The sequence below is a fragment of the Belonocnema kinseyi genome, chromosome 3 (genome assembly GCF_010883055.1).
Source record: "Belonocnema kinseyi isolate 2016_QV_RU_SX_M_011 chromosome 3, B_treatae_v1, whole genome shotgun sequence".
In the NCBI taxonomy this organism is placed as follows: Eukaryota; Metazoa; Arthropoda; class Insecta; order Hymenoptera; family Cynipidae; genus Belonocnema; species Belonocnema kinseyi.
This window is the reverse complement of record NC_046659.1, coordinates 152,827,957-152,844,308: the sequence shown is the minus strand read 5'-3', so window position 1 is coordinate 152,844,308 and position 16,352 is coordinate 152,827,957. Positions and strand designations below refer to the sequence as shown.

General features: G+C 21.3%; 1 protein-coding gene across 2 annotated transcripts in view; it reads right to left on the bottom strand.

Moving 5' to 3' along the window:
* Nucleotides 1–5,659: 5,659 nt before the first annotated feature.
* Nucleotides 5,660–16,352, bottom strand: part of LOC117168868 (ATP-dependent RNA helicase dbp2-like) — a 36,354-nt gene continuing 25,661 nt past the window's right edge. For both annotated transcript variants that reach the window (XM_033354750.1, XM_033354751.1), the window contains 2 exons: nt 11,475–11,648; nt 5,660–6,064 (listed from right to left, as the gene is read on the bottom strand). In XM_033354750.1, coding sequence (XP_033210641.1) covers nt 5,943–6,064; nt 11,475–11,648 — 296 coding nt within the window. In that variant the 3' untranslated portion in view covers nt 5,660–5,942. The remainder of the gene's footprint in view (nt 6,065–11,474; nt 11,649–16,352) is intronic.

The following is a 16,352-nucleotide window of genomic DNA, read 5'->3' as shown; positions in this document are numbered from 1 at the left end:
GAATAGCTTTATTTTCAGTTATGAAAATTATTTTTCAACGACAGAAAAATGAATATTCTACAAAATAATTTAATTTTTAAATAGAAAAGATTAATGTTCAAACAAAAATAAAATATTAAAATTTTCAACAAAAAAAATCAACATTTTGAAGCAAAAAGGGAATTACTAACTTCAATATATTTTTAATTAAAATCACGAATCGTTAACTGGAATAGTTAAATTTGTAAATAAAAAGTTAAATTTTCATGTAATGAAATTGGCGAACCTGTAACTGAAATAGTCGAATTTTCAACCAGGACGGTTAATTTCGAAACAAAGAAGACAAAATCTCAAGAAAATATATGAATTTTTGACCAAACATTAAAATGTTGTTTCAAACTTGTTTCAAACTTGAAGTTCAATTTTTAGTATGTAAATTAATTCTCTACCAAAAAGCTGAATTTTCAGTTAAATTGATCAATCTTTAACAGTTAAAATGGTAATAATTGAATTTTCAACCAAAAATAAGGTTAATTTTGGTTCAAGACGAAATTTCAACAAAATCGATAGATTTTTTATGAGAAAAGATAAATTTTTAACCAAACATTGTTTCGTAAAATTTTTTGTTGAAAAATTAATTTTCGATCGAAGAGATGGATTTTTAAATATAATGATGGAATATTCAACCTGATTAGTTAAAATTTCAGTTTGAAAAATTAATTTTCTTTTTTTATAGAAAACTCATCTATTTTGTTCAAAGTTGATTTCATTGGTGAAAATTTTAACTTTTTTTTTTAAATTCGCCATTTTTGTTAAAAATATCATCAGTTCAATATTTTAAATCAAAAACCTTTTTTTTGGTTATTGAAAATTTAACTATTCTTTTGAAACTTTGATTTTCTGATTAAAATTAATTTTTTTTTACTGAAATTACGGCTATTACATTTTTTGGTGAAAATTTATATTGTTTTCGTTGAAAATCCATGTACTAAACGTCAATTTCTTTACTGAAAAATTTAACTATTTTGTTGCATTTTTAAAAATGAAAAATTAATTTTTATAACTGAAATTATAACTATTCCATTTTTTTTTTTAAATTGATATTTTTGGTTTAAAAATTAAACTGATTTGTAGAAAATATGTCTTTTTGATTTAACATGAATTTCTCAGGGATGATTTTTCATCTAAAATTTTGGAATATTTAATTGGATTAGTTCTATTTTAAGTATTTCAAATTAAATTTCAACCAGAAAGATCAATTTAAAAAAAAAACAGTTTAACTTTCAACCAAGAAAGGCGAATTTTTAAAGAAAAATTTGAATTTTCTACTAAAAAACATCAATTTTTTATAAAAAATGAAATAATTACATTTACATTCAATCAGAGCGATTAATTTTCTTTAAATAACCCGAATTTTCCATCTAAATGGATAAATTTTTAACCAAAAATTGAATAGTTAAATTTCGAGTAAAAAAAATTAATTTTCAACTAAGAAGAAAGAACTTTTAACAGAATAATATAAATTTTCAATTAAAATGACGAGTCTTTAACCAAAAAATTAATTTGTAAAAAGAGAGTTTAACTTTTAACCAAGTATTTAAATTTTAATTAAAAAATATTATTTTTTCATTCAGGAGATTAATTCTCTATAAAAAAGACGAATTTTCAACATTACTATTTTTAAATTAAAATACATTAATTTAAAGTGAAAACCATAAATTTTTAAGCAAAAATAGAAGTTACATTTTTAGTTATAAAAATTAATTTTTAATAAAGAAAACACTAATTTTCAACAATACGGTTAGATTTTCAACAAAAGAAATAAATGACTCATTAAAATATAGAATCTTCGATAAAAAGAAAATAAATTTTTATCTATAATTTTATTTTCAATCCAAAACATTTATTTTCTACCAAAAATGCACCATTTTTACAAAATTTACGAATATTTACTTAACAAACTTTCAACTTGAAAAGCTAAATTTTGAACAAAAAACGAAATAATTATATTTCGTTTAAAATAATTTTCATCACAAAAAAATAATTTCAAACAATAGTTAAATTGAACTAAAAAATACAAATTTTCTACAAAAAATATGTTTTCTTGAACGAAACATAATTTTCCAACAAAATAAATTAATTTTCAGCAAAAAGATGAGTTTTTTATGAAGAAAGGCGAATTTTCAACAAAGTGCATAAACTTGCAACTAGACAAAAATAATCGAAGTTTAACAACAAAAAATACGATTTTTAAACAAAATAAATAAATTTTTTTAAGTTAAATATTTAATTTTTAACAAAAAAACAACCGAAACAATTTTTATATCTAGTAATGCATATTATGCTACTTTTACAATTAAAAACACGTTTTTACTTAATTTTATATTAATATATGAAAAAATACAAGATATAAACAAAAGAATTTTTAATTGAAATATATAACTTTTCAAGGAAAAAATGAATAGATACATTTTCAACCAAAGAAATTAATTTTTAACTAAAATATAGAATCATTAAAAAAATTAATAATAATAACAGTTCCAAACAATAGTTACATTCAACAAAAAAGATAAATTTACAATTAAAAAAATTATTTTAAACCTCAATTTTTTTAATTTTCTACAAAAAATATGGAAGTTTCCGCTCAAAAATATAAATCTTTTACCCAAATAATTGAATTTTTAAACAAAACATACGATTTTTAAACAAAATAAATTAACATTTAAATTAAAAAACATAAGTTTTGAAGGAAAATTTAAGTTACGTTATCAGTTATCAAAATTAATTTTCAACGACCAAAAAAAAAATAGATTTTCAAACAAAGAAATAAATTTTCCACTAAAATATAGAATCTTCAAAAAAAGTAAGTTTTTAATAATATTTACATTAAAAAAACAAAAATATAAGTGTTCAAGTAAAAATATTGATTTTTCCACAAAGAAAAGGAATTTACTACGAGAATAATTGAATTTTTGACTAAAAAAAAACAACTATTTTTCAACAAAATTAATGTATTTTCAGATAAAAAGTTTAAATTTTTAAGTTAATTGAAATAGCTATATTTTCAATTATAAGAATTAATTTTCAACAAAAAATGAATTTTTAATCAAATAGTTGAACTTTAAACCTGTCACATTTTCAACTACGAAAGATAAATTTCCAACCAAAAATAGAAGATGTACATTTTTAACAAAAACATTCATTTTCTACCACAAAAAGTTATTTTAAACCAAGTTTTTTAATTTTCTACAGAAAAGTAATATATTTTTCACCCAAAAATATTAATTTTGTACCAAAATAACTTAACTTACAACCAAAAAATACGATTTTTAAACAACAACAAAAATGAATAGTTTAATTAGAAATCATAAATTTTTAAGGAAAATTAAAGTTACATTTGAAGTTATAAAAATTAATTTTTAATGACAAAAAAAAAAAAATTTTTAACAAAATTGTTAGATTTTCAACCAAAGAAATAAGTTTTCAAATATAATATAGAATCTTCGAAACAAGTAATAATTTTAAATAATATTTACATTCAACAAAAAAGATAAATTTTCAATAAAAAAAAAATTATTTTAATCCTCTATTTTTTTATTTTCTACAAAAAAATATGGAATTTTCAATTCAAAAATATGAATCTTTTACCCAAATAATTGAATTTTTAAACAAAACATACGATTTTTAAACAAAATAAATTAACATTTAAATTAAAAAACATAAGTTTTGAAGGAAAATTTAAGTTAGGTTATCAGTTATCAAAATTAATTTTCAACGACCAAAAAAAAACTAGTTTTTGACAAAATTGTTAGATTTTCAACCAAAGAAATAAATTTTCAAATATAATATAGAATCTTCAAAACAAGTAATAATTTTAAATAATATTTACATTCAACAAAAAAGATAAATTTTCAATAAAAAAAAATTATTTTAAACCTCCATTTTTTAAATTTTCTACAAAAAATATGGAATTTTCCACTCAAAAATATGAATCTTTTGCCCAAATAATTGAATTTAAAAAAAAAGAATTTTAAACGAAATAAGTTAATATTGAAATTAAAAAAACATACATTTTTAGTTAGAAAAATTAATTTTCAATGATAAAAAAACTAATTTTCAACAAAATTGTTAGATTTTCAACCAAAGAATAAAATTTTCAACTAAAGTATAGAATTGTAAAATAATAATAATAACTTCAAACAATAGTTACGTTTAACAAAAAAGATCAATTTAAAAAAAATAATTTTTTTTAACCTCCATTTTTTTTATTTTATACAAAAAAATATGGAATTTTCAATTCAAAAATATGAATCTTTTACCTGAATAATTGAACTTTTATACAAAAAATACGGTTTTTAAACAAAATAAATTAACATTTAAATTAAAAAACATAAGTTTTTAAGGAAAATTGAAGTTATCAAAATTAATTTTAAACGACCCAAAAAAAACTAGTTTTTGACAAAATTGTTAGATTTTCAACCAAAGAAATAAATTTTCAATTAAAATATACAATCTTCAAAACATGTAATAATTTTAAATAATATTTACATTAAACAAACAAAAATATAAATTTTTAACTAAAAAATATTGATTTTTCATCAAAAAATAGGAATTTACTACGAAAATAATGATCAAAATAAATAATCAACAAAATTATTGTATTTTCAGTTAAAAAATAGAAAATTGTAAGTAAAATCAAATAGCTATATTTTCAGCTATAAGGATTAATTTTCAACAAAAAATGAATTTTTAACCAAATAGTTGAATTTTGAACTATATAAGATAATTTTTCAACCAAAAATAGAATAGGTACATTTTCAACACAAAAGATTAATTTTGTACCTAAAAAAGACGAATTCTAAAAAAAAAATACAAGAATTTGCAATCAAACCGTTTTTAACTCAAAAAGATAAATTTTGAACCAAATAGGGAGTTATTAGTTTTTTTTTAACCAACAAATTAATTTTTTTTAATCTACGAATTGGTTAAATTTTCAACCAGACAAAATTTGAAAAATTTTTTTTTTACAAAATTTATTGTCAAAGAAATTATTTCTGAAGTAAAATAACGAAAGATTCAACTGAATTAATTACATTTTATGTTAAAAAAATTTATTCTCAACTAAAAAGATGAGTTTTTAAATAATAGTAGAATTTTCAAATCGGAAGAATTATTATCTAAAAAAAGACGAATTTTTAATCCAAAAGCATGAATTTTTAACCAAAAAACGTTTAATTTGTTGACAAAAATTGAAAAGTTAGATTTTAAGTTAAAATAATTAACGTTCATCCAAAGAGTTGAATTTTGAAACATAATATTTGTATTTTAAATAAAAAATAGCGTAATTCAACGAAAAAAAAGAACATTTTTCAACCGAAAATAAACAATTTCAGTTAAAACATTAATTTCAAAAAAAAAAAAAAAAACTAAACTATCAACAAAATAGTTAAATCCAATAATACATATAATGATTAATAAATTAAATTTTTATTATAAAAAACCATTATCATTTAATTTTACTTTTTAAAGTAAATTCCAAGTTTTCCAGGTGAGTAGCCACTTTCTTCCCTTTTTTTCTTTTTCTTTAAGCGCTATCGTAGACAATTTTTTCAGCCAACGAGTCAGTGTTACTTAAAAAAAAAAAAAAACTTCCAGGATAAAAAAAAACCTAGACAAGGAATATATTTTCATCCATTTATTATTCTCTTTTTCTTTTGTTTTACGACTGTCTTTCTCCTTTTTCCGAAGTGAGAAATTAGAAGGAAAATATTTTTACTTACAACGTCGTGTGTTGTACTAAAACAGAACGAAGCTCTCGCTTTTGAAATGTACAAAGAGTAATAGCAGATGTATACGAAAAATTGTATTAATATATTGCATAAAACTTAGGTGAAAATTATTATATTTCAATCCCGGTTTTTGTTTATTTATTGTATTTCGGTTTTCATTCACTACATGCGCTCTCAATAGCCATTTGGTTGTCTGTAATTGTTTTGTCCGTATCCAGTGTTGCTTCCTCCACCACTTCCTCCACCGTAGCTATTTTGGGAAAAGGATTTGTTTCCGCCGTATCCTCCCGCTCCACCTGGAAACATTTTTTATTCATTATATTAATTTCAGGTTCCAGGGTGGATCGATTTAATAAAAGAAAAAAATTCCCAGTCATTTCCCGGTTCGCAAACATTTTTCACGGCCAATGAAATTTAAAAAATCAAACTATATTCTGAACATTTTTCCATATAAGGTAATAAACAACTAATTAAAGCATTCAAAGTGGAACACTTGAATTTCAAACTTTCATAATTGTAGTTTAAAAGTTTTTCAATTCAAAAATTGTGTATCCAAATGCTCAAAAATTTACACGTACCAAATGGAAGGTAAATTCAACACTTTTCAAATAAACAACGTTAAATAAAATGCAAATAAACTGCAAAATTTAGAACTTTCATAATTTATAGAGTTCAAAAATTCAGATTAAGTTCCAAAAATATAAATTCACGTTAAAATTTTCAAGTCTAAATTAAAGATTTAGGCAATGAACTATAAAAAATTTAAAAAATTATATTATTTTAAGTAATTTTAAACTAGACTTAACAATTCTTAAATTAGAAGTGAAATTATTTTTATTTTAAATAGTCTAGACATCCTTCAAAAGCTTTGAAATTTTATTTCAAAATCTTGAGAAATCTAGAAGTGGTTTTAAATTTTTCCATATTCAAAATAATTTTTGAAATTTTTGTCAGAACTTTTAAATATATTTCGAAATAAATTGAATTTATTTTAACTTTTAGAAAAAACTCTGCAAATTAAAAGAAAAATTTGAATTTATAAGTAATAATAGAACACTTATTATTTGTGAAAGTATTAGAGTAATTTTAAGAGATATTTAGAAGTTTTAAAAAGATTCGAAATAGATTTTTGCAGATTTCAAACAAAAAATTTATAATTTTTTTAATAATTGTGAAAGACTTGAAAAGAATAAAAAATTTTCTTAAGATTCTTAGGAAAATTGAAAAAATTATTCTAACAGAAAGTTTAAGAAGATTTTTAGAGATTACAAAATTTATCAAAGAACATGGAAGATTTTAAGGATTTTTTTTTAACTTGCAGGACTTTCGAAAATTGTAGAAAAATTTCGATTAATTTTGAAATATATTTAGAAGTTCTAAAGAAAAAGTCGACACACTTTGTTTAAATTACTTGACATAATTTGAAGCTATTAATTAATTTTGAATCTTTTCAAAACTTCTACAAATCTCTTAAAATTACTGTAATTTTTTCTACAAATAATAAGTGTCTAATTATTATTTCTACATAAAAACTTAACAATTTCGCTCACATAAATAAATATTTTCGGGTTGAAATTTGAATGTTTTTGTAGAAAATTCAATCTGTTTTGCTTGAATATTTAACAATTTGGTTGAAAAATTCAATTTTTTTTTATAATTCAACTTTTTTGTAGGTAAATCGCCGTTTTCTCTTCTAAATTGAACAACTTTGTTGAAAATTCATATTTTTGTTAAAAATTTAATTAATTGGTTAGAAAAGCATCTTTTTTTTAATGAAATTCGCTTTTTTGGATTAAAATTAATTGCTTTATCTGAAAATTTAACTATTCCCTTTTTTTAAGAGTTGAAAATTCCACTATTTAGTAGAAAATTTATACATTTTTCATGCAAATTTGTCTTGTAGGTTAGAAAATTAAACTTATAAAAAATTAAGAAAATTACATTAATTAAAAATTGGTTAACAATTAATTTCTTAACTAAAAATTTCACAATTTGGTTAAAAATTCAAATGCTTAGTTGAAACTTGAACTTTGTTGAAAATTAATTTTTAGGTTGTTAGAAAGTGTAACGTTAAAAGTTTATAACCTTTTCGAAATTTTAAGCAATTCAAATCTTCCTATATCAAATAATTAAATTTCAAATTGTTTTCTTATAAACATATGATTCTGATTTACGCGTCTTAAATTAACAGTGAAATAATGCTAAATATTAAATACTTATTCTTTTTAAAAATTAATAGAAATAATGTATTAATAAATTTATTTATTAAATTTAATATGAAAAATAATATAAAGGAATACCTGAAACTGAATTAAAAATATATTATTGATAAAATCATCAAAATGTCTATTTAAAAATAAAATTATCGGATCCTCAAAACCCAGATTTTATTTAAAAAATCTTCGATTTTAAAAACTTCTAATTTTGAATATTTTTTTAACCTTTCAAATTGCATTTTTAAATTCTTTAAATTAAAATATATGCTTAAAAATTAAAAATCTAAAATGGAAAATTTTTGAAGTGAGAGATTTTCGAATTAAGTATTATAAACTAAATGATATGATAATTTATGAAAATCACAATTTAGAACATTATTAAAAAACGGTTGAAAACAAAGTTGCATAACATTTTTATTCTAAAAATTTTGTAAAATTCCCGATCAAAAAATAAATTTACCGTCATTTCCCGGTTTTCAAGGTTTCCCGGTCCAGCGGCCACCCTGTCTTAAATTTTAAAAGTGGTTTCATTCAACAATTTTGTATTCAAATATTATCAATCATTTGCACGCATAAAATTGAAGCTACTATCAATTTTCAACTGAGCAATTTTAAATTAAATGTAGTTAAACTCCTAAATTTCAAAATTAAAAACTTAAAACAGATACAAAAAAATACGTTATCATTTATAATGCTCTTAAATTAAAGAATCAATCAATGAATTTAAAAATTTTGAAAATTGAAAAGTAAATTTTTTTATTTTAAATAGTTTTAAAATCCTTAAAACGCTTCAAAATTATATTTCAGTCATGAAAAATCTACATGTTGCTTTACATTTTTTCAAATTTTAAGAGAAAAAAATTATTTTTTAACCAACGAGTAGAATTTTAACAAAAACGATGAATTTTCAACAAAAATAATTAATATTCAACTCAAACACTTGAATTCGTAATGAAAAAGATGATGTTTTAAAACTAAAATGGTGAATTTTGAACTAAACTAGTTTAGTTTTCAAAAAGAAAAAAAAAATTATTTTCAACAAATAAGATTAAATTTCTTCCATGAAAGATGAATTTCCTAAAAAATACATGAATTTTCAACCAAGAAACTAAAATTATTGAATAATCAACAAAATTTCTTCCATTTACAACTGAAAAATATCAATTCTAAACAAAAAATTGAATAATTTAACTACCAGTTTCAAAAAAGCATTTTCAACTAAAATTATGGATTATTCCGCTGAATAAGTTATATTCTTGATTTAAAAAATGAATTTTATACTTAAAAATCGAGTTTTCAAGAAAATAGTTAAATTTTCAGTTTCAAAAACTAATTTCAAGTAATTTCAATTTTCAACCAAAACTTGAATATTCTAATTTTCAGTGCAAAAAATTGTTTTTCAACAAAAATGATGAATTTTTAACTAAAAAAGACAAATTTTCAAGCAAATTTATATTCAAGTGAATTAATTAAATTTTCAGTTTGAACAAAGTGTTTAAATTTTCAGTTCAAAAAATTATTTTTACCTTTATCAAAAAATGAAATTTCAACCAGAGATGTATTTTTAGTTAAAACGATGAATCTCCCACCAAAAAAGAATAATTTTCATCAACTTTCGACACTAAAGATAATTTGATACCAGAAAGGGCGAATTTTAAACAAAATGCATAAATATTCAACAATATAGTTGAATTTTTAACTAAATAATATAAATTCTCAACCAAAAATAGTATATGCATTTAAAAATAAATAAAATTTCATCAAAATAGTAAAATCCGTTCATATAAAACTGCTTTTACAAAGTAAAGCTTTGACAGTTTTTGCTTGTAAATAATATCAAATTATACATTAAAAAATAAAATTTCCCCAAGTTAGAACTTTCTAAATATGTGTAAGGAAACCAGTTTTTTTTTGGAAAAGTAGAAGTTTCTTTGAAAATACGAGAATAAAGAGGAATTATTCAAAAAAAGGAAAAGACAAGAAACTTTTCATACCGTAGATTTCATAAATACATTTTTTTGTTGAGAATAAAATATTTTGCTTTAAAAATGGAATAAAAAGATTTTTTTTTAAATGTACTATTGCTACATAATTTCATTTCTACATTCAAGGTTTTTTTCAGGTTTCTTTAAAAACAATGTAAAAAAATTCTAAACCTCACGCTACTGCTAACTCCAGTCCAGAAAAATAAGAGTCTTTTAGAAACTAATTACAATCTGTTTTGAAATATTTGGAAACATAAAGAAAATCTTTGAAGACTATTTCCTACTTCATTAATTCCAATAAAATTATTAAATTTCCTCCAAATACAATAAATTTAATTTTTAACTGTTTTTAAATCCCAGGAATTTCTAGGTTTAAAAAAATTATTCAATACAATTTTTTCTATAATTTTAAACTCAAGTTTTCCTGAATTTAAAAATTTTAAATTTTAAGGCTTCTTTCAAAGTGGAATAATTCCTAGATTCTAGTTTGTTGATTTTTGTTAATTTAACTGATAATAAAGTCGAAAAAATTATATTTTCTGGTCGACATTGTGGATATTAATAACATATGAATCCTGTTATTAAGAAATTTTTATACTTGAAGTCTAAATATTGTCAAACTTCAAACTTATTTACGTTAAAGTTCTTCAATTCTAAGTTTTCTTAATTTTTAATTTTGAACGCTTCCAATTTGATATTTTATACTCCTAAATGTGATGAATTTAATGTCAAATCAGGCGAAATATCAAGAAAATTCTCGGTCATGGCATCAGAATAATTTTTTTTTTAGATAATCATTCAAGAGTGAAAATAAAGGGACAAAATAATAACAACAAATTAACAGTCTGGCCACAAATTCTATTTTTGATTGTTTACAACAATTTGAAGATTACTTGCGAATTCTAAAAAAATGTAGATATTTGGGATTTTTTTTATTCGTCGTGCAATTTTGTTAAGTATTAGAAAAAATAAAAAAGATGCGGTATGCCTGAAAATATATAAAGAAGATTTTTCGACAATCCCCATCTTTTTATTTCCAAGAACGAACAGAGACATCTTTTAACATATTCTTTGAGAAAATCCACTTTCAAGAAGGTACAAAAAAGCAGCCGTCATTTTGTATTTTTAATTTAGGAATCAATTGAAAGAGCAAGAATTCTCACGTCAAAAAAAAATCGTACTACCTACCCTTCTTTGGAAGACACTACATTTTGAAAAAAATTTCTTAATTTTGTAGAATTCACAGGTAATTTTCGAAAAATTGTAACAAATGAAAAAAATATATTTATCAAACTTCGATTTAAAAAAAAAAGTAATTAATAGCAAAACAAAATAATTACAATACTTAAGAAAAGGGGCATTAGCGGCCAATTGTGAATAAGTAGTGGCGTAAGGGGCATTTTTTCAAAATATTGGCGACTGAGACATAATTACAAGATAAATTTTTTTTAAAATGAACAATATACAGTTTTGTTTTTTCAGTTTTAAAACTTGAATATACGTACCACTGGAGTTTCCTCCCCATTTGTTTCCTCGATCACCTCCGCCGCCACCACCTCCCCGATCAAATCGGCCACCTCTGTCATTGTCACGACCACCTCCTCGGCCGCCTCCACGACCGCCACCACGGCCGCCACCTCGACCACCTCCACGACCACCTCCACCACCAAATCGTCCACCTAGATTTAATTTAATTTATAAAATATACCCATTTTATAATTTGTGAACTTTCAACTTCAAATTCTCAACAAAATACACGAATTTGCAACAAAAGTTTTCAACTCAAAAAAATGAGAAATTTTGAACCAAAAATTTAATACTTACATTTGCAGTCAAAAAAATTTAAATTTAAAAAAAAAAACATAAAATTTGTTAACGAAACACCCTTAAATTTTAACAAAATCGGGGAATTCAATCAAAAAAATATAAATTTTCTAGGATAAAACTGTGGATGTTTCCGACCAAAAAAGACGAGTTTGGAACTATATAGAAGAATTTTCAATTAATAAACATAATTTGTTCAGGAAAAATGGAATAGTTACATTTTCTGTTATAAAAACTAATTTTCAATAAAGAAAAAACTAATTTTCAACAAATTAGCTAAATTTTCTACGAAGGAAATACATTTTTAAGTGAAATAATAAATCATGAACTGAAAAATTAATTTCAATAAGCCATGTAGTTGAATTTTCAACCAAAAAGACAGATTTTTAACGAAAATAAATTTTCAACCAAAAATAACACTTTGTTTTTCGGTAATTCCAATAAAAATATTTCATGGATTTTTAGGTAAACTAATGAATCTTCCAAAAAAAATTGGTTAACTAAATATAGTTGAATTTTGAACCAAAAAGAAGAATATTTAACCAAAAACAAGAATTTTTAATCAAGAAGATGAATTTTCGACCAAAAAAGACAAAATTTTAACAAAAGATGATTTTCCAAATAAAATTCAAAATAATTAAATTTTCAGTAAAAAAAAAAATAATTTTCAACGCACAAAAGATAATTCAACCAAAAAATAAACAAAAATTTACAAAAAATTGAATTTTCAAACCAAAAATACGAATTTTCTAACAAGATGATTGAATTTTCAACGCAAAAAAGACAAGCTATTAACAAAATAATGGAATACTTATGATTTCAGTTTAAAAAAAAATTAATTTAAAGAAAAAAAAAAGGTAAATGGTAAATTTTTGACTGTAAGTCAAATTTTCAACTAAGCAGATTAATTTTCGACTAAAAAAGACGAAATTTCAACAAAAGATTAATTTTCCAGTAAAATGTTAAATAACCTTCAACTATAAGTTGAATTTTTAATTAAAAATGAATTTTTAACAAAAGAATTCAACTTTCAATCAAGTATTTGAATTTTAAACTGAAAAAATGAATTTTTCACTGAAATGTTTAATCTTGAAATAGTTGATATTTCAACTAAAAAACATACATTTTCAACCAAAAATGGAGTAAATAAATTTTCAAACGAGAAAGTATATTTAAAGAAAAAAATGTTCAAAAAATATTTAAATATTCAACCAAAGCTACAAATTTTCAATTAAACTGAAGAAATCTTCAACCGAAATAGTCCAATTTTCAAACAATAACATGAATTTTGCACCATGAAAATGATACATTGTCATATGAAATGACGAACCTTCAACTGGAATAGTTGAATTTTTAACCAAAAGGATTAATTTTCAAACGAATCTTTAATCGAAATAGTAAAACTTTCAACAAAATAGATAAATTTTCAAACAAATATTAAATATTTAAATTTTTAGTTTAAAATTTTATTTCCAATTTAGGAGATGAATTTACAATTAAAATGATAAAATATTTAACTGGATTTGTTAAATTTTTAGTTAAAAAAAGTATATATATTTTTTCAACCGAAAACATGAATTTTCAAGTAAAATGACAAATAATCTTTAACTATAGTAGTTTAATTTTCAACTAAAATGATAAAGTTTCAAATGAAATGATGAACCTTTTAACTGAAATAGTTGAATTATGAACCAAAAACATGAATTTTCAAACGAATCTTTAATCAAAATAGTCAAATTTTCAACAAAATAGATAAATTTTCATCCAAACATTATATAGTTAAATTTTTAGCTAAAAAAAATTATTTTCAATCAAGGGGCTGAATTTTCATTTAAAATGGTGGAATATTCAAATGAATTAGTTGAATTATAATTTTTTTAAAATACTTTTCAACCAAAAAGATGAATTGTCAAATAAAATGGCAAATAATCTTCAACTATAGTAGTTTAATATTCAATTCAAATATTAAATTTTCAAGTATAAAATTAATTTGAAGAAATTTTTCCACAAAATAGTTATTTTCAACTAAAATAAAAATTTCTCAACAAAATAGATCAATTTTCAAACATTAAATAGTTATATTTTTAGTTTAAAAAATTAATTTCCAATTAAGGAGATGAATTTTCAATTAAAATGATGGAATATTTAACTAGATTTGTTAAATTTTTAGTAAAAAAATATTTTTTTTTTCAACCGAAAAGATGAATTTTCGAATAAAATGACAAATAATCTTTAACTATAGTAGTTTAATTTTCAACTAAAAAATTATATCATCAAAGAAAAAATTAATTAAAAAAAATTTTATTAACAAAATAGTTATTTTCAACTAAAATGATAAAGTTTCAAATGAAATGATGAACCTTTAACTGAAATAGTTATTATTATATAACTTTATTATTATGAACCAAAAACATCAATTTTCAAACAAATCTTTAATTGAAATAGTCAAATTTTCAACAAAATAGATAAATTTTCATCTGAACATTATATAGTTAAATTTTTGGTTAAAAAAATTAATTTTCAATCAAGGAGCTGAATATTCATTTAAAATGGTGGAATATTCAAATGAATTATAATTTAAAAAAAAAATACTTTTCAACGAAAAAGATGAATTTTCAAATAAAATGGAAAATAATCTTCAACTATAGTAGTTTAATTTTCAAATATAAAATTAATTTGAAGAAATTATTCCAAAAAATATTTTCAGCTAAAATTATAAATTTTCAACAAAATAGATCAATTTTCATTCAAACACTAAATAGTTAAATTTTTAGTTGAAAAAATTAATATCCAATTAAGGTGATGAACTTTCAATTAAAATGATAAAATATTTAACTGGATTTGTTAAATTTTTAGTTTAAAAATTATTTTTTTTCAACCGAAAAGATGAATTTTCAAATAAAATGGAAGTTTAATTTTCAACTAAAAAATTATTTTATCAAAAAAAAAAATAAATTAAAAAAAATTTTATTAACAAAATAGTTATTTTCAACTAAAATGATCAAGTTTCAAATGAAATGATGAACCTTTAACTGAAATAGTTGAATTATGAACCAAAAAGATGAATTTTCAAAAGAATCTTTAATCGAAATAGTTAAATTTTCAACAAAATATATAAATTTACATCAAAACATTATATAGTTAAATTTTTAGTTTAAAAAATTAATTTTCAATCAAGGAGCTGAATTATCATTCAAAATGGTGGAATATTCAAATGAATTAGTTGAATTATAATTAGAAAAAAATACTTTTCAACCAAAAAGATCAACTTTCAAATAAAATGGCAAATAATCTTCAACTATAGTAGTTTAATTTTCAACTAAAAAATTTAATTTTCAAATATAAAATTAATTTGAAGAAATTATTCCAAAAAATATTTTCAGCTAAAATCATAAATTTTCAACAAAATAGATCAATTTTCATTCAAACATTAAATAGTTAAATTTTTAGTTAAAAAAATTAATTTCCAATTAAGGTGATGAATTTTCAATTAAAATGATAAAATATTTAACTGGATTTGTTAAATTTTTAGTTTAAAAATTATTTTTTTTTTCAACCGAAAAGATGAATTTTCAAGTAAAATGACAAATAATCTTTAACTATAGTAGTTTATTTTTCAACTAAAAAATTATATCATCAAAGAAAAAATTAATTTAAAAAAATTTTATTAACAAAATAGTTATTTTCAACTAAAATGATAAAGTTTCAAATGAAATGATGAACCTCTAACTGAAATAGTTGAATTATGAACCAAAAAGATGAATTTTCAAACGAATCTTTAATCGAAATAGTTAAATTTTCATCAAAACATTATATAGTTAAATTTTTAGTTTAAAAAATTAATTTTCAATCAAGGAGCTGAATTTTCATTCAAAATGGTGGAATATTCAAATGAATTAGTTGAATTATAATTTAAAAAAAATACTTTTCAACCAAAAAGATGAATTTTCAAATAAAATGGCAAATAATCTTCAACTATAGTAGTTTAATTTTCAAATATAAAATTAATATGAAGAAATTTTTCCACAAAATAGTTATTTTCAACTAAAATCATAAATTTTCAACAAAATAGAGATCGATTTTCAGTCAAACATTAAATAGTTATTTTTAGTTAAAAAAATTAATTTCCAATTAAGGAGATAAATTTTCAATTAAAATGATGGAATATTCAACTGGATTAATTAAATTTTAAGTTAAATACGAGGGTAGTTCAATAAGTCCTTAGAATGACCAACAGATGGCGCGCGAATCGCTGCAAATCATCTGTTTTCAGTCAGCACCACTCCCGACTAGATATATGGTGCAGTCACAGTCCACATCTTCTGAGTTTACGTGTTTTTATAACCAATTGAAAAAACAAAATTGTTCGTTAAGAAAAATGAAAAAAAAAAACGAGTTCAGAGCGGTAATCAAACATTTTCATTTAAAGGGTTTAAGTCCATATGAGATAAAAAATTAATTGGACTCAGTTCATGGCACATTTGCCCCTGCCTTAGCAACGGTTTATAACTGGGTAAATGAATTTAAGCGTGGTCGTACATCAATAAGTGACGAACCAC